Here is a 23,774-nt window from a genome sequence, read left to right on the forward strand (position 1 = left end):
GGCACTGAGGCCGATAAAAACAAAAATGGCTTCCAAAACAGTTTTCTGAAAAACCCAAAGACCACCAGAATTATCTGTATTTGGCCGCGGACTCCCATCTGAAAATATGTAGTTCCAGGGACCCCCCCCCCCCCCCCACCATCTGAAAATATGTAGTGACTTACTTTTCATCAGGGTTAAAGGTCAAAGGTCATAGGTTCAAACATTTTCAAAATTGCACAGAGTCCAGAGATTTTTAATTTGTGTGAATTTCAGCCTCTGTGGGGGGTATTTATATGCAAATATCATGCCCCAAATGTCTTTTTTAATTAATTAATTAATTAATTAAAATATGTTGTATTATTGCAACGTTGGGAGTTACAGGGTTAAATGGTACCACATGTGAAGTTGTCTCAGGAAAACCCCCATGAGGTTTACTGATCAGGGAATTCAGAAAAAGAGATCAACTTGGGGTGCGGCGATGTCTCCTCATAATCTGTTTCTCATCAAAGCCGCAGTAGGAGTTCTCCTGGTATAATCTCCTAAAGAATTATTGCTGACAAGGAAAATGTAGGCTATTCTAGATGTTTTGGAGCTAAAAAAAAAAAAAAAAAAAGCCTAACCCCTAACCCTATATCAAAAGCTGAGGTATGGAACCCCTCCACCAAACCCTGGTGGAAAAATAAATGAAGAAATGAAATTAAATGATTACTATATTTACCCAGGGTATCTGGGCTAAGCTCAAGAACTTGTTTCCAGCCAGGCCCTGCTCATAGAACATTTCATCGTAGTGGTTCAATGCCTTGTTCAAGGGCACTTCAGCGGTGGTAATTTTAACGTGTCGGACCGCTGTTTCGAACTGGCGACCTTCCGGTATCAAGACCGCTCCGCAATCCGTTCGGCCACCGCTGCCACGAAGCAACCATACTGTATACTGTATACCTGCAGGGGTGGGCAACTTTGACGATGGAGAGGGCCAGTATATTTCCACACTCACTCACTCATTTCCACACCACACTCACTCACTCACTCAAAACGCAAAGCGTTTTGAGCTTGTAGATCGGCTATTTTTGCTATTATTCAAATTTAAATCTTGTATCATTTTTCGCTATTTTTGAATTGGAAACTTGTGTTGAGCAATGAGCTACTCATTTAGACTGAAGTAATTAAAGCGAGTAATTAAAGCGAGTGATGTTGTGGAATTGTAAACAGCTGAAACCAATACTATAATCAGTATTCTGACATTAACCTGAGGGCCACATTAAGTGAGGCCGCCAGTTGCCCGCACCCCTGTTATATATAGGCTACCATTCCAGGTCAATGACGCGACCTGGACACACCGTCGTCAGCAAATAGTCAAACGCCCTCCAAGCAAACACCCACGGTGCAAGGGAAAACAATACAGACGGAGTGCTTTGTGCTGACGCCGGTTAACATTTTCCATGGGAAATATCATATGCTAAATTGGAACTTTCTTAACCCGTCATATACCAGGCTAAATCAAAAAGATGTAGGCCTATAGTTACTATTTTAAATAAAAGACGAATAATATAATAAAGAATTAAGATAACTCCTATAATGACCAATGCCCAAATAAGTGGTTGAAATATTTGTCCCGGGTGTATATTACAATTTGCCTCTGTATAATAAACAATTCATATATTTATTTATTTTGTTTTTGAGTGGTGCAACCACTCCAATGAACAGCAATGTCCGTGTCCGTGTTTGTGTGTGACTATGTGACCAGTACCAATTAGTACCAAAAGTGGCGCTGTTGTGCCAGAAACTGAGAGAGAGAGATAGTGCTGCATGTTGCCTGCTAATGAGAGAGAGAGAGAGAGACAGAGAGGGGGGGGGGTGTTTTTTTATACGCATCACGATACATGGTTGACGATACGATACATGGACAAAATTGGTTAATTATGGCGATACAATACGATTCAATGATTTGAAATCGATACAGTAACTATTTAGCAAATACATTAAATGTGTGAAACTTGTGGATAGTGCAAGTTCTTTTTAAGGGAAAGATTCATTATTATGGATATAAATAAGTATTAAGTAAACACAGTGATTCTCTGGCAAATAGATGGACATTGTATTTGAACACATTATAGACAAACCCACGTCTTGGCATGAACACAGAGAATGCACACACTTTTCGATAGACCAATTGTAGCTATATGGAATGGGAAAATAATTGAACCCATCTTTTTTCATTTTTCTTCTTAAAACAATGCACAACTAGAAAAAGTGCCCTTCCGGGCACAGGTCTCCACCAGGAGGATAGGAGTGTGTGTGATGTTTGGCAAAATGTTTAGGAGTAACATAAACATGTTTTTTTTGTTTTGTTTTCTTCATTTTGTTGAGGAAATGCAGAGCCAGATCACTCATAGCATCTCTGAGGATAGAATTCTGGATGAGCAGCATTTTGTACAAAACGGGCTACTCCTGAAAACTTTGGAAGGCAATCTTAGCTAATCAGTGTAGAATCTGAGAAATCCAACAGGCTCGTCTTGATCACATGACTTCAGAGATCATGTCTACCGATTTGCGTGAGATTTGGATGAAATCTGTGCGACTAACATAAACAATGTGTTTTGCAGAAATCGGCCTCATGGTGGCGCTATAACCGGCAGATGTGGAGGGATGCAGGGAAAATGTTTTTCCATGGCCTCTAGGCAGTGCGCATACATAAGTTGTCGATGCAGTTATAGGTAAAAACAGGAATTGGCCTGTTATAGCGCCACCGTGAGGCTGATTTGGGAAACAAATAGTGGCATGTCATCCTCGGCCTAGTGGAAATGTGCATGTATAATTTCATGGAAATTGGACACTGTGTTTGTGATTTGTGGCATTTTGTTCGCACGACGACGGTGTGGCTACATCAAAAACAGCCGACCTGCAACACTGTCGCGCATCATAAACGAGGCTTTTATTTTTACTGTATCCTGTCAGCCCTCTGTTATTAAAAACGTTACGCGCAGCAGGTTGCTCTGGCCACAACACACGGAGGATGTCATGGAAGAATTGACGTGGCGGTTTGAAGAAGCTGGTGCTGCAAAGGATGGGGGGGGGGATTTAGTAGGAATGTGCATGGCTTCCCCTGTGGGCAGCGAATGTTTGAGGATGAAGATGAAAAGGAAGAAAAAAAATGGGATGAGAGAATAGGAACTCGCTAAGCCATGGGATTTCACTCATGGCCCCTAGCTCCAGCTAACCTGACTCCGCCAGATGGGGCAGCAGAGAGTACACTGGGTTCCCCCCTCTATTTTGGGGGTCCCCAAATTATTATATATATAAAAAAAAAACGTTCTTTTTTTTGCAACTGAATGGCTGGAAAGTGGAAATGAAGAGTTTACATATAGTACACATAGTACATGCATACACCTTCCCTAATGATTATATCTGGTTTCAGTATATATTTATGGTGTATTGTCTCTATTATTAAGGTTATTGTAGCAGTCAATGTATATTGGGGGTCGGGAGGGGGCGGCCGGGCGGGGGTCCCAAGACATTGCCAAAGCATTTCCGGGGGTCCCCGGCCAAAGAACGTTGAGAACCCCTGCTCTAGAAGCGTTACTATTCCAAAACGAGGTGCTTGCTGAAGTCAGAAATGACCACAGAACATCAGAGCTATAATCAAAACCATGGAGAGCGCCATAGATATAGATTCATGAGCCACTTTTGTCGGCCCGTAAAACATGGAAGTGAACGGCAGTGTGTGAAACCGCTCTAGGATCGCTGAAGAAGGAAACCCTAACCCAATTTTTGTTTATGAATTTTTATAAAATGGTTACCCTTAAAGGAGCATTCAGTGATTTGGGTGATTTGGAAAACCACCCAGTCCGCCCCGGTAACAAAATGTGCACATGCACGCTCTACAGTGGGGGGAAGTGCAACAGGCCAACAGCATGTGCCCCCACTCGATCATGATTGGAGGAAGGCCCCTCTCATCCTGAAGGCTTTGCCACCCGCCACCAAAACTGAAACTAGGGTTTTTTGACCCCAGGGGCTCACTGGGGACAGGGAGGAACTCCTTATATGGTCAGCACACTCTATGGTAGGAAGGATTATCCAAAAAAATAAGTGATATTTGAATGAAGTGAAATCACTGAATATACCTTTAAACCTTTTGGTATGAACTTGGACCTAGATATCAGACAATTCCTATAATACACCTGCCTGACATGCCGCTCTATTATTATTATTAACTATGTGTATTCCTTTTGTATTGTATATATGTTTTGGTGTATTTATTGTATTTTAAACCTATTGTTCGTGATTGTATGGCCCCTTAATTGATGTATGTGTACTGCTCTGGAGTGCTCTGGAGTGGACATAAAGCCTATTGGCTTATTCATTGATTGAATGAGGACACCCAGTTATGTTCCACCTATTTAAGGCCATTACCCATGTAACTTGAGAAAGCCCGGAGGGGCGAAACGTTGTTGTATTTAGGTTGAAATAAAAAAGACGGAGAGCAGAACTATATCGTGTGCGGACGTTCCACTTTTTTCTTCATTCAGTCATTTTTTGGGTCCAGCACCATATTCTGAAAATGGATGTGCATATCGTTTTCCTTCTTTACATATTTGTATAAAACGGTGTCATATCAATAAAAAGCACCTAAAGACTATACAATAGACTATAGCAAAACCACACCCCTCGGGGGAGTGGCCCCCAAAGGTACCTACGAGCCAGTGACATCCATAGGTACCTCTCTGGAAGGAAGGAAGGGAACCGGACTGTACACGTCCAAGGCATTCCGTGGTTTTGATTCTAAAGACGTGTGTACAGTACATGCCATCAGCATAATATTAGTCTTAACCCATTTAGACCTGGGAACGATTCTACAAATGTCTTCTATAATCCTGACAGTTTTCGGAAAAACCTATGTTTCTGTCAGTGGTGCTGAAACATATTCATGTCAAGGACCCTCAAATATATATGACATTGGCCGCCAACCCCCATCTGAAAATATGTAGTTCCAGGGACCTCCCGGTAGCAAAGATTTGAGTTAAAAACTCGCTCTGTAACAATATATATTCAAAGATTTCAGGCACATTTTCACGATTTTTCAAAAAATAGCAGACCTACAAGCTCGTAGCGCGCCACTCGGTGGCGCGCTATGAGCTTGTAGATCTGCTATTTTTCAATAGCTAAATTATAACAATGTTTAAAACACTAAAAAGGGTTAACTGACGGAGTCAGAGACCCTGCCTCTCTCTGGCGTGCGCTCCAGTCACGACTCCTTTCATCGTCCACGATTTATTTTTTGACCTTACTTGTTATTCTTACTGATTAACTGATTGTTATACGTCTCCCGAGGCTCAGAGGAAAACGTCTCACTCCATTTGGTGGAGTTTCCCCCATGTGCCAAATGTCCAAATGATAATTTTTCTCTCATAAGCATGCACTTGTGTTCAGCAGTGTTTCACAACACCAGTGGTAAAGGGAAAAGTACTCAATTGTTTGACTTAAGTAAAAGTACCAATACTGCAATTTAGAACTACTCCGTTACAAGTTAAAGTACGGAATTGAAAATGTACTTGAGTAATAGGACAAAAGTATCGGCATCAAAATGTACTTAAAGTACTAAAAGTAAAAGTAATCATTGTGCAGAATGTGCCATTTCACAAGTTCAAAATGTGTACAAAGTCTATTTTCAAATGGACGAAATGTATAGGGTTGAAGTGGTTAATGTATAGTTTTCTAATCAAAATTTAAATCTCCAAAGTATAACTATAGTAACTAAAGTTTTCAAATGATTGCAGTGGAGTTTTTAAAAGCGCAAATTCTGGCTCCGAGATGTTAGTGGAGTGGAAGTAAAAGTACTGGAAATTGGAAATACTCAAGTAAAGTACAAATACCTCAAAATTGTACTTAAGTACAGTACTTAAGTAAAAGTACTTAGTTACTTTCCACCACTGTACAACACCCACAAACACATGGTTCACAGAAGGGCCTCGTCTTACTGGAAACGGACGAGCTTCGGTGTGAAGTGTTTTTTTCTTACATTTTTTATCCCTCGATTTTTGTAACCCATTTTTTCACCCCTGTGCCAATTATCTAATGTGATCCTGGGCTCTCTACACACCCTCCGCCAGCCTAGTCCCCATATACGGGGGACATGGGGAGAGCAACGGACTTGAACTCATGCTTCCTTCCTGCCTGAGTGTCCAAGTTGATCGTTTACACGTGACAGGGGGGGGAGTTTCCATGGTTGGACGTAGCACGTGGAAGGAACACGTTGTTCCTTTCCCCTCCATCAGGCGCCCCGGCTGGCCAGGGGGAGGCAGTTTGTTTAGAGACTAGGATTACTGCATGTTTTTTGTGAGGGTACCTACCCTAGGGGACACGGGGAGAACATGCAAACTCCACACAGAAAGGCCCTTTCGCCAACCCCACCTCGGGTATGGGCACTGATGACGCGGAGGAGGAAACACGCCGCCAGCACCCACAGCGCCCCGAGCGGGAATCGAACCCAGGACCTTCTAGATGTGAGGGGACAGCACTACCAACTGTGCCACCGTGCCCCCTATGTTTTGTGTCTTTGATTTGTTTTGTGATGTATTACTGCTGTGAGAGACCCCCTTGGGGTGATGTGGTACTATCAATAAAACATAAACTGAAAACTGAAACTGGAGACACACTTTTAGGCCTCACTCACACGGTCGCAACAGATTGATGTATGCTTGTTGTATACAAAGGGTGTGACTCAGCTTGCCCCAATGCATTTCCAATGGGAGTCACATGGTTTGACACATTTGTGTTGTATGAGGGGGAGGGGCGCAGTCGAAACACAGCCGAAAGCCATACAACAGCTTGTAGTCCAAAATGTGGACTACAAACCATGTGACTTCGATTGGAAATGCATTGGGGCGGCCATGACACTCACAACATTCATACAACAAGCATGCATCAATGTTTTAAAGGTCTGAGTGAGGCCTTAGTGTTATTTCCGGGCGGAGAGCTTATGGTATTTTTCAGGAACGGAGAAAAGCGGAGAACCGTTTAAACCCATTTTGACACTGAGATCAGATTCTAAAAATGTCTTCTACATCCTGACAGTTTCCTGAAAATGCTATGTTTCTAATGTCAGTCGTTCTTCGGTTTTTCAAAAATAGCAGATCTACAAGCTCATAGCGCGCCACCGAGTGGTGCGCTATGAGCTTGTAGATCTGCTATTTTTCAATAGCTAAAGCATAACATGATGCTAACACCAAAAGGGGTTCCCGCCCAAAATGGCTTAAGTGGACAGGGGCGGAGAACGTCGGGTGTGTTCGGGATTGGAGGAAAAACAAGAGAACTTGGCGAAAAGTGACGAGATGGTTTGGACTATAGGCTACAATACATTGTCGGATTCAGTCTTTTTTTGTCTTTTTTTACCGAGATGGCAGTAATAAGCCTTCGTAACAGCAGGTTGAAAGTAGTTAAGAGTATAGGTCAATTTTCTTTTCTTAAATTCGCATTTATTTATTTGATTTATCCCATTCTGGACGGGAACCCCTTTTGGTGTTTTAACTAAGCATTTTATGATATACTTTTGCTATTGAAAAAATAGCAGATCTACAAGCTCATAGCGGCACAAATCTTTGAATATATATTCTTTCAGAATACTTTTTTTTTATTTCGACGTCAGACCTAAATGGGTTAATTTACCAAGTGTCAAGTCGAATAATGTCAATCCTGGGTGCTTCACTCCCTCTTCCAACGTTTGGAGAGCAAACGGACCGACGGACTGACTGACACACTGCCACACACACCCAGGCTGATTCAGCGCAGTAATTCAATCATATACATCTGGAATGAATAAGACACGGTGGACACGTACTGGCACAGAAACACTGCGTTGCACCTGCACTTTGACAGAGATAACCGCAGCCAGGCGAGACGATAAAACAAAGACAGAGCAGCCTGGGATTTTCCTCCGAGCAAGACGGTCCAGAAATTCTTAAATGAATGAAATTCGGTGAAGAGTGCAATATGGCTTCTCATAGATGTTTGAGACACAACAGACGGTGCCACCTGTGAATGGCAAAGTACAAAATAACCTGCATCTCCCGTCCGTTCGTCCGTGCGTCCGTCACCCATGCCTCCATATATGGTCACGCCTCGTGACATCACGTCTCCATATATGGCCACGCCCTGTGACAATATACGTGACGTCATGAAGACCGTTAGATCTCCATATATGGTGCCTTGTGACACGTCACGCCACCATATATGGCCATTTCTATATATGAAGATCACGACACTGACCTCTTCTAACCCTGGATAACCATACATGGAGAAGGCTGGATCATCACCTAAGATCTGCATATATGGAGCCGGCCAGCAACTCTACATGACCTCAAACATCAAACCCTTAGATCTCCATATATGGATGCGCCGACCTGTTCTGACAGGTACCACCACCACCACCACAAAAGGCTCTGGTCAGGCTCTGCCAGTGGACCTCGCCTGTAGCTCCCATGACAAGCCTGACACAGAACTCCATATATAGGAATAAAGGCACAGAGACACAGAAATCTCCATATATGGCCATAAAAGGGACAAACACATGATGTTGTTATTCTGTAGTCTTTGGGTGAATTTATTTCGAGGACAAACAGACACCTGGACGAGGTCGAAAGATGCGTATGACATGAGTTATTAGACTATACAGTTCCTGCCAAACCATTGTTGTGTTTTTTCAAATAGCCCAGCGGGACTAACGTTGTTAGTCTGTTTTCATTGGGGTTGTTAAAATGTGTCTCTGTGTAGTCGGGGGATGAATAGGACACCCGGTCAGGACCGACAGATGTTTGTGGGCTGTACAGCTCGGCATACAGTACAAAACAATAGTTCCATACAGTACAAAACAATAGTTCCATACAGTACAAAACAATAGTTCCATACAGTACAAAACAATAGTTCCATACAGTACACAACAATAGTCCATACAGTACAAAACAATAGTTCCATACGGTACAAAACAATAGTTCCATACAGTACAAAACAATAGTTCCATACAGTACAAAACAATAGTTCCATACAGTACAAAACAATAGTTCCATACAGTACAAAACAATAGTTCCATACAGTACAAAACAAAGGTTCCATACAGTACAAAACAATAGTTCCATACAGTACAAAACAATAGTTCCATACAGTGCAAAACAATAGTTCCATACAGTACAAAACAATAGTTCCATACAGTACAAAACAATAGTTCCATACAGTACAAAACAATAGTTCCATACAGTACAAAACAATAGTTCCATACAGTACAAAACAAAGGTTCCATACAGTACAAAACAATAGTTCCATACAGTACAAAACAATAGTTCCATACAGTGCAAAACAATAGTTCCATACAGTACAAAACAATAGTTCCATACAGTACAAAACAATAGTTCCATACAGTACAAAACAATAGTTCCATACAGTACAAAACAATAGTTCCATACAGTACAAAACAAAGGTTCCATACAGTACAAAACAATAGTTCCATACAGTACAAAACAATAGTTCCATACAGTACAAAACAATAGTTCCATACAGTACAAAACAATAGTTCCATACAGTACAAAACAATAGTTCCATACAGTACAAAACAATAGTTCCATACAGTACAAAACAATAGTTCCATACAGTACAAAACAATAGTTCCATACAGTACAAAACAATAGTTCCATACAGTACAAAACAATAGTTCCATACAGTACAAAACAATAGTTCCATACAGTACAAAACAATAGTTCCATACAGTACAAAACAATAGTTCCATACAGTACAAAACAATAGTTCCATACAGTACAAAACAATAGTTCCATACGGTACAAAACAATAGTTCCATACAGTACAAAACAATAGTTCCATACAGTACAAAACAATAGTTCCATACAGTACAAAACAATAGTTCCATACAGTACAAAACAATAGTTCCATACAGTACAAAACAATAGTTCCATACAGTACAAAACTATAGTTCCATACGGTACAAAACAATAGTTCCATACGGTACAAAACAATAGTTCCATACGGTACAAAACAATAGTTCCATACGGTACAAAACAATAGTTCCATACGGTACAAAACAATAGTTCCATACGGTACAACACAATAGTTCCATACGGTACAAAACAATAGTTCCATACAGTACAAAACAATAGTTCCATACAGTACAAAACAATAGTTCCATACAGTACAAAACTATAGTTCCATACAGTACAAAACAATAGTTCCATACGGTACAAAACAATAGTTCCATACGGTACAAAACAATAGTTCCATACAGTACAAAACAATAGTTCCATACAGTACAAAACAATAGTTCCATACAGTACAAAACAATAGTTCCATACGGTACAAAACAATAGTTCCATACAGTACAAAATAATAGTTCCATACAGTACAAAACAATAGTTCCATACAGTACAAAACAATAGTTCCATACAGTGCAAAACAATAGTTCCATACAGTACAAAACAATAGTTCCATACAGTACAAAACAATAGTTCCATGCCAAAACTCAACATAAACCTAAAGCGTGGTTTCTTTATGTCCATTCTCAACGTCCATTCTCAACATCCATTCACGCACGCACGCACGCACGCACGCACGCACGCACGCACGCACAAACGTTGATGAGGCAGTTATTGTGTTGTTCTAAAAACATATTTTTTTTATTTCCCTGAAAAGCTGATATCTTGGATACATAACTGGTGTCCACTCCGACAGCAGGTTATGTTATTTACATGCCTTCTCTGTCTCTTTCGCACGCACGCACGCACGCACGCACGCACGCACGCACGCACGCACGCCATCACTCATCAGCCATAATATGCTCTGTGTGGTCCAGCAGTGAGTGCTTAAGAATAAGAAAAGGCCGCACACACGTAGCCACGATGCTGTATATTTATTGAAAAGAAACCAACGTTTCGACCTTTCGGCCTTCTTCAGGGAAGTGAGTGAGTGAGTGCAACACAACACAACACAACACAACACAACAACGCTCCTCCCAGAGAGAGAGAGAGAGAGAGAGAGAGAGAGAGAGAGAGAGAGCGAGAGAGAGAGAGAGAGAGACACATCTGTGGTGCAGTGTGACGTCCAGCAACATTGACAAGCAATTTCCCCAACATAACCTATGTGGTCTAAAGTAATTTGCAGCCTGCCTCGCTGACACGACGTGAAAACTGCCTGCTTTCGCTCAGAGTCGCCGCTTTGTGACAGCGATAATGGCGCCGTTTGGAACTGCTGGTGCTGAGAGGCTATAGGCTGACAGCGAGACTTATAGGCAGAGCAAACCGTTTGTGTCAGAGAGTTTTAGAGGGGGGGGAAAAAAACATACCCACGGATAAAGGAACCTCCGCTACCATGTTCACTCTTCATTGCTGCCTGCAGATATTGCAGTTATAGAAGATATAGGGCAGTATTATGCGTGTCTTAAGTACCAGGTCTTATTACTTAACCTGGAGGCGTGATCAATGCCATTTGGCTATTCTGAGTGGCAAAACAGCATTGACCACGCCTCCAGGTCTTAAGTTAAGTAATAAGACCTGGTATAATTACAGAGAAGAAAAACAAACAAAAAAAGTGTTGTAACCTGCCGTTTTTTTCTTCTTTCTAATTATTTGTTTGTTCCGTCCAAAATATTGTGTTTGTTGTCATGAGTTGTCACGACTCGAGTTGGCCGTCTTTAAATAAATACTTTCCGAAATGTCTATGAGGAAAATTAACGGAGAATCATTTCCTGGGCCATGGTAGGGGGCGGGACTGCGACGCTCTATACACAGTGAATATAACATGACAACACTCGATAATAATGTGGCTAACTAACTGGGTATTATCGTAACAGTTAATGGGAATATGTGAAATCAGTAATTAAGAAGCACTTTGCAGTCTGGTAAGGACTAAATGTGACCAAATTTGACTGAGGGACTGCCATTGGATTTTTATTTTTATTTTTTTTCGCATCAGTTTTAGTCGACAAAATCAACACGGCTCTGGCCTGTCGAGGTTCTTCAGTTGGAAGCTTGGGGGACCAACCTGCCTTCCACGATTGATTGGTGAGGGTAGCTGTGGATCATGGGTCACTAAAGTGACTGTTTCCAAACCCTTGTTTGATAGTGGGCCCTAATTAGCCCTTCACTAAGTCCCTCCCCAACCCATCCAGCAGCGAAGAAAGCTTGACCGTTGCTAAACTATTTTGGATTGGCATTGGACAATCGCTTTTTGGGGTGGGATTTAGTGAAGGGCTAATTGTGTGCAGGGCATCACTTGTTGGTGGCAATGTATCAAACATTGGCTTTCAGTTTTCGAAACATTAAGGCACAACGAACTACATGAATTGATTTGCTAGTTGATTTGGGCTCATAAGGGTTGGCATACAAACTGTTCTGCCAATGAGATCGTATAGCTGGACTTGGAATACTTCCTCCTCATCAAAGTTGTGGAGATGTCGAACACTTTCCAGGCTTTCTTTGAGCGGTGCTAACCGCTCCAACGTGTGGCTTTACCTGACGTTATGTGGGTCAATACATACATCAGCATCATACGTACATGATAGTATGAAATGAAAAGCTCAGGAGCCACCCCTAGCTCAGGGGCCCCTGGGCCTGGGCCCAACAGGCCCGTTGGATAATCCTCCCCTGCGTACACATTGTCCTTTTGGAAGACATCGGAATGATATATTTTGTATTCTTGATGGAAGACAGTCTTTGGGTGTCTTCGTCATCCTCATCATCATGTATCAGTCCAAACAAGCCATATGCCTGCCTGTTTAGGCAGGCATATGGCTGACCTCTGCTGCAAGCTGTGCCCTAGTTTTGTTTTGCTTTTAACTGTGTTTTGTATCAACTGTTTTTAACCTGTACGGCGACCTTGAGTGCCCTGAAAGGCGCCTTATAAATAAAATGTATTATTATTTTATTATTATATCCTCTGCCGAGTTTGCACGTTTCATTGTAGGCGATGGACAAACAGTAGGGGTGTGCTGAAATATCGATATGGCGATATATATCGATACGTCCTCCCGCGATAAATAATCGATATTGATTATTCAAATATCGATATCGGGAACCCCCCCCCCCCCCTTTTTTTTTAATTTGAAATGTTGTTCATAATGAAGTGATGAACAACATGTTTAGAAAAGGAGGAAATGACAGCTAAAATCCCACTCAGATTCCCCAGCAACCAGAAGTAATTTTGGATGGTGATTTGTCCAAAGTCTCCAAACAGCTTTGTGGGAATACAAAATGCTGCATTTTTTCAGTTCCAAGTATTTTGTAGTTGCAGATATCGTGATATATCGTTGATGAAATTTCATACAATATATCGATATATCGCAAATATCGCAATATATCGAAAATCGTGATATTATCGTTATCGAGGGCCTAATATCGCGGTATATATCGTATCGTGAGGAACCCATATCGTCCCACCCCTAACCAACAGTGTATATAGCCAAAACCTTTCCAACTTTGTTTATATGCTCAATGCAAAGGTCAAAGCTGTGTTTAGTTTGCTTTGCTACAAAAATCACCATTTAGGAATCACCAACTCGAGTTGTCTTTGTACGACGCTTAAAATATATTTAAATACCGTAAATACTTTTTGAAATGTATATGGGAAAAATGCATTATTTGGGAATTATTTCCTGGGCCTGGCGTCGTCATGAAAGGAGGCGGGACTGCGACAATATATAGAGCGTCGCAGTCCCACCCCCTTTCAGAATGACGAGGGCACCAGGAAATAATTCCCGATTAATTTTCCCCAATAGACATTTCAAACAGTATTTATTTAAAGACCCTAAAAGCCCCCAAAAAAGCCAACAGCCGAGTTGACAAATCATGACAATAAACACATTTTTGGGGGGGCAGAACAGATAATGCCACTGTTGTCTATACTACTGTCATTATCCTCCAACTATTGCAGAAAAGCTTGGCCACAATATTCTCCAAAGTGCTTCAAATGCACGTTTGTGTGCATGGGCTACACACAGTTCAATGTGTTCTTTCCAAACACACCACTTTACTCCAGAATGTCCTACAGAGCAGAATCAGGTAGACAAAACAGGAACGGGCGCACACCAGTGTTGGTGAGGTGCTGGCTTAAAGGAGCATTCAGAGATTTGGGTGATTTGGAAAACCACCCAGTCTGCCCCGGTAACAAAATGTGCACATGCACGCTCTACAGTGGGGTGAAGTGCAACAGGCCAACAGCATGTGCACCAAGGCCCGCCCCCACTCGATCATGATTGGAGGAAGGCCCCTCTCATCCTGATTGGATGAAGGTTTTGCCACCCGCCACCAAAACTGAAACTAGGGTTTTTTGACCCCAGGGGCTCACTGGGGACAGGGAGGAACTCCTTATATGGTCAGCACACTCTATAGTAGGGAGGATTATCCAAAAGAAAAGAAAAAATAAGTGGTATTTGAATGAAGTGAAATCACTGAATATACCTTTAACCCATTTTGACCTGAGATCAGATTCTAAAAAGGTCTTCTACATCCTGACAGTTTTCTGAAAAAGCTATGTTTCTGTCAGTCGTTCTTCGATTTTTCAAAAATAGCAGACCTACAAGCTCGTAGCGCGCCACTCGGTGGCACGCTATGAGCTTGTAGATCTGCTATTTTTCAATAGCTAAAGCATAACATAATGCTAACACCAAAAGGGGTTCCCGCGGCTCCCGCCCAAAATGGCCTAAGGCAGTAAATGAGTCAAAATGAGGAAAAAGCGCAGAATCAGCCATGATGCTGACCAGTAACTTTTGAAAAGTTCACGAGAAAGCCACCAAAGAGAATAACCATATTCTCGATTGTGTACTTTTGAGTCAGGCCAGGTGCGACTGCACACAGAATCAGCAATATCCTCCATCCCACCCAAAGACAATCATATTCATCATCACTGTCATTTTAGCCAGCATCAACTAATGCTTTTCTACTTGCATTTCCGTTGCATTACCACAGTAGCAGTACAGATACATTTGCAAATTTGCTCAACTTTATAGCATCAAAATCCGATTTTTACCAGTTTTAAGCATACAATGATAAAATTACCTAAAAAAAAATCATTTTCAGAGATTACAACCAGGCTAGAACACATGGCAAGGGATTAAAGATGAACCCATTTTGGGCGGGAACCCCTTTTGGTGTTTTAAGCATTATGTTATGCTTTAGCTATTGAAAAATAGCAGATCTACAAGCTCATAGCGCGGCACCGAGTGCCACGCTATGGGCTTGTAGGTCTGCTATTTTTGAAAAATCGTGAAAATGTGGTGCAAATCTTTGAATAATTATTTTCTTTCAGAGCAAACAGCAAACGTTTTTAAATCAAATCTTTGCTTCTGGGGGGGTCCCTGGAACAACATATTTTCAGATGGGGGTCGGCAGCATATTACATATAATTTTTGGGGTCCTTGACATGAAAATATTGAGAACCACTGATATAGAAACATGAGGTTTTCCAGAAAAAAAGACATTTTAAAAAGGCATTTTTTAAAATGTCGACGTCAGGCCTAACGGGTTAAAAGGCGTCAATTTATTTTAACTCACACACAGTGAAGAACTTATAGAACAAAGTGAGGCTTTCGGTCTATTGACCTTCTTCAGGCATCTTTCAAATCTTTCAGCATTCAGCGGTGTCTTTTTTTTGTTTTGTTTTTTACATTTTTGTCTGATTTGTTTTAACTCACACACAGTAACATCAAGTGCAGTAAGTATGTTCGTATAGACCTCAGGGATTCTAAACATGGTCGTTGAGCATAAATAGAAGCTTACATGTTGTGGTTAACACTTTAATTGCCCGGAACTATTTAATCCATTACATTCATGCGCCCAGTCGATTTATAAACACGGACGCCTTTTCCGGACGGACCGGCCGGAAGTTCATGATGTTGTGTAGCAGCTAACAATAGCCACAGCACTTTAGAGTCGATCGACAACAACGGGAGACAAGAATAAATCTATCGAGACTAGCGACTGGACCGCGGAGCGCCGTCTAACACAGGATCTTTTTTCAGAAAAAGACGGGATGATTTAGATCGCGATTTATGAACGTTTTAAGATTTTCGTTTTCATCAGCTAAACAGAGGAGGGAGTTTTTTGATGACGTCTCACTCTTGCGTGTCACTGAGGAGAGCCCAGCAGGCGCCATGCGATCTGTTCTCGTATCAATACACTTCGTCTTTAGGACAATACTTCGTCCTGAGCGTCGGGCGTTACTAATAGAAAGGACAAAGAACTTCGTCCTGGGCGATGGGAGTGTTAAATGCTTCCTGATATAAACATGGAACTAAATGAACCGTAAAATGGGTCAAATTCAAACAAACTCCCAATTGTGGTGAAAGACACATTTTCAAAACATATATATATTTGTGTTACTATACTGCATATTTTGGATTGAAACATTTCACACGTGTGACAATTGTCAAAACTCTTAAAAACTGTACGGTTAAAAAAATTATTTGACTTTCACGCGGCCCCAACATCCCAGCTGACTACGCAGAGTCACGATTAGATTATGACTCATGCGTTCAATCATGTAAATTAGCTTAAGCTGTGAATTAACGCGGAACAGACGCGCTCCACCCCCCGCAGGCCCTCGTCAAGCGGATTTTCGTGGTTGAAAGCTGCAAATACTTCAGCGTATGCTCCAAAGGTAATAAAACAATGTCGGCAGCGTTGGATATTTGATTTTAATGCGGGGAACACGGGGTATGGCTCCGCCCCCCCGCAGGCCGTCGTCAAGCGTTTTAACCCGTTAAGATCGGGAAAGCAGCTGTGTCATGTTCGATTTTAACCACTTTAACCATATTTTAATACTTTTCAAAAATAGCAGACCTACAAGCTCCGAGCGCGGCACAAAGTGACGCGCTAGGAGCTTGTAGGTCTGCTATGTTTGAAAAATCGTGAATTTGTGCAAACCTTGGAATATAATTGTATATACAGTATACTTGAAGGGGTATGGTTTTCAGGTGCACGCTAACCCCTCCTACACAATAGATAACATAATCGAAAATTGGAAAAGTTAACATTTGTCACTGTTTAACTGTTTTTTCTTGTTTATCACATGTATATACCTTTTTTATTATGTATTGTATTTGGAACATGTACACTACCTGTCACTATTATTTCTTTTTCACATCACTTAATTACTCATTATCTGTCAATGGTATTTTGAAGTTATGTCATATACAAAATGCCTATTAAAAACAGTATTAAAAAAAAAAGAAAGGGATGGTTTTCAACTCAAATCTTTGCTTCTGGGGGTGCCTGGAACACAATATTTTTGTAGACGGCGGCAGGCAGCCAAATACATATAATATGGTGTTTTAACTAAGCATTATGTTATACTTTAGCTATTGAAAATACGAGCTTGTAGGTCTGCTATTTTTGAAAAATCAAAGAACGACTGACATAGAAACATAGCTTTTTCAGAAAACTGTCAGGATGTAGAAGACATTTTTAGAATCTGATCTCAGGTCAAAATGGGTTAATGGGCTAAGCTGCCGAAGGCCTGAGGGACATAAAAGTGTCCTTATGACTGCCGTTGCGGCACATAAAAAAAGAAAAAGCTCTGAAACTTATTTTGTGACTGCGGGATTGTTCCTTGAGACGAGACTGTCTGATTAAAACCCGCCTTTGATCCTCAAAATCGTTGTCAGTTGAGCATTTTTGGAGTGTGTGAATCGCAACATGGGACACAAACCATTTTGGACTGTGTGTGAATCGCAACATGGGACACAAACCATTTTGGAGTGTGTGAATCGCAACATGGGACACAGACCATTTTGGACTGTGTGAATCGCAACATGGGACACCGACCATTTTGGAGTGTGTGAATCGCAATGGGACACAGACCATTTTGGAGTGTGTGAATCGCAACATGGGACACAAACCATTTTGGAGTGTGTGAATCGCAACATGGGACACCGACCATTTTGGAGTGTGTGAATCGCAACATGGGACACCGACCATTTTGGAGTGTGTGAATCGCAACATGGGACACAAACCATTTTGGAGTGTGTGAATCGCAACATGGGACACCGACCATTTTGGAGTGTGTGAATCGCAACATGGGACACAAACCATTTTGGAGTGTGTGAATCGCAACATGGGACACAGACCATTTTGGAGTGTGTGAATCGCAACATGGGACACAGACCATTTTGGAGTGTGTGAATCGCAACATGGGACACCGACCATTTTTGGAGAGTGTGAATCGCAACATGGGACACAAACCATTTTGGAGTGTGTGAATCGCAACATGGGACACCGACCATTTTGGAGTGTGTGAATCGCAACATGGGACACAAACCATTTTGGAGTGTGTGAATCGCAACATGGGACACCGACCATTTTGGAGTGTGTGAATCGCAACATGGGACACAAACCATTTTGGAGTGTGTGAATCGCAACATGGGACACAAACCATTTTGTAGTGTGTGAATCGCAACATCGGACACAAACCATTTTGTAGTGTGTGAATCGCAACATGGGACACCGAGATTCCTTCTTCTCAATGCGGGAGTTCCATTCCACTATTCTCTCATATCTCGATCCAGGCATGCTATCACACGCAAAAGCATGCACGCACACTTTGCAGGCACACTATCCAATCCCATGCAACAACAACAAAAAAAAGAGGCCAACACACTTGGCCTTGTTCTCAGAAACACTCAAGATGCGCCAGAGTTATTCCTCAACCTGTTGTGTTAAACTTCAAAGAGCACACACACACACACACACACACACACACACACACACACACACACACACACACACACACACACACACACACACACACACACACACACACACACACACACACACTATGAGAATTATCAGTGATTATATCTAATGACAACCAGATTTTATTATTAAGCCCGGTCATTGTTTTAAGTATATTTGGGAGAAACATCAAGTTAAGGATAAGATGGCAGGGGGGGTTAGCTTTGAGGGGACGACGAGCTGGCTTATACTCATCCAGGAGTCTGAGTGCGTCATGGAGGCTTTTAGTCGTCTTTGTACCCGTTTTGGGTGTCATCTGATGTTGTTAGAAGGATCCCTGGCTAATAAAACGTATATGCCTTAATTAAGAAATATTACACGAGAGGGTGTTCTTTATTGTCAAGACTCATTAATGCACGCCTGTTAATTATGGTTATAGGGGGGAAATCATAATGCATTAAGGCGTCTTATTAGCCAGGGATTAGCCATGGATCCTTAGAACAAATCCTACAAAAAAAACTGAAGATGGGGGGAAAGCCCTTTATGACATCACAGTGGACAATCACAGTGTGGGGGGGGGGCAATCACAGACACAGATCAGTGGCTGGTTTTTTCCAAACGTTTCGTGGTCAATGTCGGCCTTATAAAGCCCAGGCAAAAGGCCACGCCAATGAGCCGCGACACAACCTGACCCGCTCGCAGAGAGAAATCGCAGCGGGGCCTGGAACAGTCGCAAGTTGGAAGTCGTTGCATTGCGAATCATTGGCGTGGACAGAAATGTGACAAAACAATATATGTTTTCAAATATATTTTCCGCCATCGATCGTTATACCGTCTGTGACAGAGAGACATGTGTTTAACAAAAACAAAACAAGCCCAGCATTGACCATAAACTTGTTTTTTTTTGTGGGGGTGGGAAACACGTGATCAACACAGCACACGGTGTGAGAAGAAGCAGGAAGTCAATCAGCCAATCAGCTTCTTTTTTTTACCTCCACTTGGACCTCCTCTCTCTCTCTCTCTCTCTCTCTCTCAGTCGCTAATGGACGGAAGAGCTCTCTACACGGCAAACACAGAAGTACATAATGCATAGAACATAGCGTCAGAGCAAAATCACACACGTTTTTGATACAGTAGACTGGAACTCACCTATGCTTTTTATGGCACATAATAAGGCAGCTCCCGGCAGGATCCGCCGGGAGAAACTAGACACAGCTGCAGGACATGAGACTAATTAAATAGAGTGACAGAGAGGAGTGTGTGTGTGTGTGTGTAGTACGTGTGTGCTTCAATTTAACAAAAGGTGCAGACGATCAGAAATCAGCAGAGAGTGAGCGACGTTTGCGCTACTCTATGCCGTATTGAAGTGGACTCGGACCCAGACTTTTTTTTCTTTTTTGCCCTGGAAATGAAAACGTCTGGGTTTTCCGAGGCTATACTGAAACAGTGACACCCCATAGTACGTCAGAGGGAATAACACATTGCTTTGTGTAACAGTGAGCGCTAATGGGAAACATCAAGTTAAGAGACGTCAAACGGGAACCATAAAGCACGGCCGCCGCGGCGCGTGTGCAGAAGAGCAGAAAGAGCTTTTGAGTGCAGTTTCACTGCAAACGTGTTGACTGACTTTGATGTTCATTCAAGTTGTTTAAAAAAAACGTGACGTAACTTTTCAGCGGGAGATGATGTCGTCGTGGCCTGTAATGATCACGACTACTTTGCGTGCGTGCGTGCGTGCGTGCCTGTCCGTTGCGTGTGTGCTTAAGTGAACAATAAATGGCTTGAAGGAGGGACGACAGGCCCAGCAGGACTCTTGGCCAGGAATAAAATGGAATGAAAAGACACTAAAATGTCGGAAAACAGAACAAAGCCTCCAAAGCCTTTTACCGACATCCAGATCTACCCGGCAGGCACAATTACTTCTTTTTGATGTTACTAATAAATAATATGCCGTTATGAGTGCAGTCTTGGAAACTGTACGCCGATATATATACATCGCCGACAGACCACAAATCACTAAGCCATTGGCTTTCAAAATCATACCGCGTCCCAATTCAGGGTTGCAGCGCACTTCCAGTATTTCGGAGGCCCATTACGTCACATGAAGCACGCCAAGACCTGTCCCATTTCGTAGCCTATAGCTCCTCCTTCAAATGCAATTTTGCATTTACCAAATTAGAATTATATAGCTCTGGGGGGGGGGAAATAAATCATATCCTGAACTGTCATGATTTAGAAGCCTTTTTTGTTTTTAAATCGGCCTCAGGTCTAAACCACTTAACCCATTTTGACCTGAGATCAGATTCTAAAAATGTCTTCTACATCCTGACAGTTTTCTGAAAAACCCATGTTTCTATGTCAGTCGTTCTTCGATTTTTCAAAAATAGCAGACATAATGCTAACACCAAAAGGGGTTCCCGCCCAGAATGGGTTGTAGTTCACCCCCCAAAAAAACGATTCTATCAATTACGAACCCCATGAAGCCATCATTCCTAAGCCAATCATCTGTCAATATGAGACTCGGCAAGATACTTTTTTGACTCTTTGAGACTCCTATAGCGGAGACTACGTCGGTCATCAAATTATCCACTCAGGAATGCGACCCCCTCCCCAGGGCTCTAAACGTTTCCCCTTCCTTCCCCCAATCCCCCCCCCCCCCCCCCCCTTTTCCCCAAATGTCTTCCCTGAAAATAACAGATCGTGACCCGGTATAGGTGTGAGCTTGTAGATTTGGCTATTTCCGCCGAATGACTTAAAAATTAACACGGCTCATTTGACGCTGCAGTGCTCCTATACGGGTGCCGGTAGGGTGCGCGGCGGCTGCACGTGCGGCGCGCACACGTGCGTGCGTGTGTGTGTGTGTGTGTGTGTGTGTGTGTGTGTCTGTGGTTCTCACCTGTGTTGCTGTGGCGCTTGGCGAAGGGGTTGAGCGTGGCCTTGGCCTTGGACGTCCAGTTGGCCGTGCTGGAACCAAAGGAGCTGGACGAGAGTGACTTGCCCAGGTTGTCCGAGCTCACCTTCTTGGTGTTGTTGGTGGCCGTCTTGCTCCAGTCTGCGGTGAGGAAACGAAGGGCTATAGTGGTTCACCAGTGGTGGAGAAAGTACTCAATTGTTTTACTTAAGTAAAAGTATACCAATACCGCAATTTAGAACTACTTCGTTACAAGTAAAAAAAATACGGAATTGAAAATGTACTTGAGTAAAAGTACAAAAGTATCGGCATCAAAATGTATTTAAAGTACTAAAAGTATTCATATTGCAGAATGTCGATCCCATTTCACAAGTTCAAAATGTGTAGATAATCTATTGAAAATAGCCGATCTACAAGCTCTATTGAGAGCTTGTAGATCGGCTATTTTCTTGTAGATTTTCAAACGGCCAAAATGTATAGGGTTGAAGTGGCTAATGTATGTTTTCTAATCAAAATTTCAATCGCCAAAGTAACTAGTAGTAACTAAAGTTTTCAAATAATTGTATGAAGTAAAAGTAAACATTTTGGCTCCGAAATGTAGTGGAGTAGAAGTAAAAGTACTGGAAATTGGAAATACTCAAGTAAAGTACAAATAAGTACAGTACTTAAGTAAAAGTACTTAGTTACTTTCGACCACTGGTGGTCACCAACATGTCCGTAGTACACGCGGACAAATGTGTCCGTGGGAAAGACTTTGTCATGTCCGTGATGGCACATTTTTGATTTTGTGTTTTCCACACCATTATAATGTTCTCATTTTGATCATAGGCCTACTTCAAACACTTACCAGGTTGTCTTCATGATATGACACTATGGGCACATTGGCAGTCCACTAGTATAGAGAGTATGTGCATGCTTAAAGTGAATGGCACATCGAGTGGCAAATCGAGTGGCAAAGCAACATGCAAAGTGAGTTTAACATTGTTTAATGTCGTTTAATGCAATCAGATAGGACTTTTCTGTGTGGATGTATGTGCTGTCAAGGCCAGAAAGTAGTTTTTTGCCACTCAGTAGGCGTTCCTGCATAACTTCCTGGTTTGATGATGATGTCACGCGCATACCCTCTATAGAGCGTCGCAGTCCCGCCCCCTACCATGGCCCAGGAAATGAATCCCAATGCATTTTTCCCATAGACATTTCAAAAAGTATTTATTTAAAGACAGCTACGCCACGGACAAAGCCAACTCGAGTCGTGACAACTCATGACAACACAAACAATATTTTGGACCAAACAAATAATTACAAGAAGAAAAACAACAACAAAAGTGTTGTAACCTGCCGTTTTTTTCTTCTTTCTAATTATTTGTTCGGCCCAAAAATTTGTGTTTGTTGTCATGATTTGTCACGACTCGAGTTGGCTTTGTCCGCGGCGTAAACGTCTTTAAATAAATACTTTCTGAAATGTCTATGAGGAAAATGAACGGAGAATCATTTCCTGGGCCATGGTAGGGGGCGGGACTGCGACGCTCTATAGTCTAGTAGGCACTAGGCTATACTAGTGGTTCTCTCTTTAACATTAAAGTGTACGGATCATTTCATTGATCCGTACACTGCGGTTCCATTTGCACGGAATCAACCGACTGACTCTGAACCTTAGAGTATATATGAATAGAGACGGCACCCGACACCAATTAATTTTCAATGGAAGTCCCCATGGTGTGAAGAGACAACCTTGTTTGATGGATCTGTTCTGCCCCTCTTCCCCGTGTTTCTATGTCAGTCGTTTTCAAACATTTCCATGTCAAGGACCCCCACAAATTATATGTAATTGGCCGCCGACCCCCATCTGGAAATATGTTGTTCCAGGCACTCCCCAGAAGCAACGTTTCTGAGTTAAAAACGTTCGCTCTGAAAGAATATATATTCAAAGCTTTGCACTACATTTTCACGATTTTTCAAAAATAGCAGACCTACAAGCTCGTAGCTCGGTGCCGCGCTATGAGCTTGTAGATCTGCTATTTTTCAATAGCTAAAGCATAACATAATGCTATAAACACCAAATGGGGTTCCCGGGGGGGGGGGGGGGGGGGGGGTGTCTAGAATGAATGGATTCCAACGGTGCAGATCAAAAACTGCCAAATAAATAAGTCAATTAAATTGATCCG

The 23,774-nt window shown here is 42.1% G+C and overlaps 1 protein-coding gene across 1 annotated transcript in view; it reads right to left on the minus strand.

Moving 5' to 3' along the window:
- adgrg6 (adhesion G protein-coupled receptor G6) overlaps positions 1-23,774 on the minus strand; it is a gene marked incomplete at its 5' end in the record, with an annotated part of 167,576 nt that overhangs the window by 10,945 nt on the left and 132,857 nt on the right. Inside the window, one exon of the mRNA XM_079526453.1 lies at positions 21,595-21,750. Within this exon, the coding sequence (XP_079382579.1) occupies positions 21,595-21,750 (156 nt within the window). The remainder of the gene's footprint in view (positions 1-21,594; positions 21,751-23,774) is intronic.

Source organism: Electrona antarctica (assembly GCF_951216825.1).
Source record: "Electrona antarctica genome assembly, chromosome: 17".
Taxonomy (NCBI): Eukaryota; Metazoa; Chordata; class Actinopteri; order Myctophiformes; family Myctophidae; genus Electrona; species Electrona antarctica.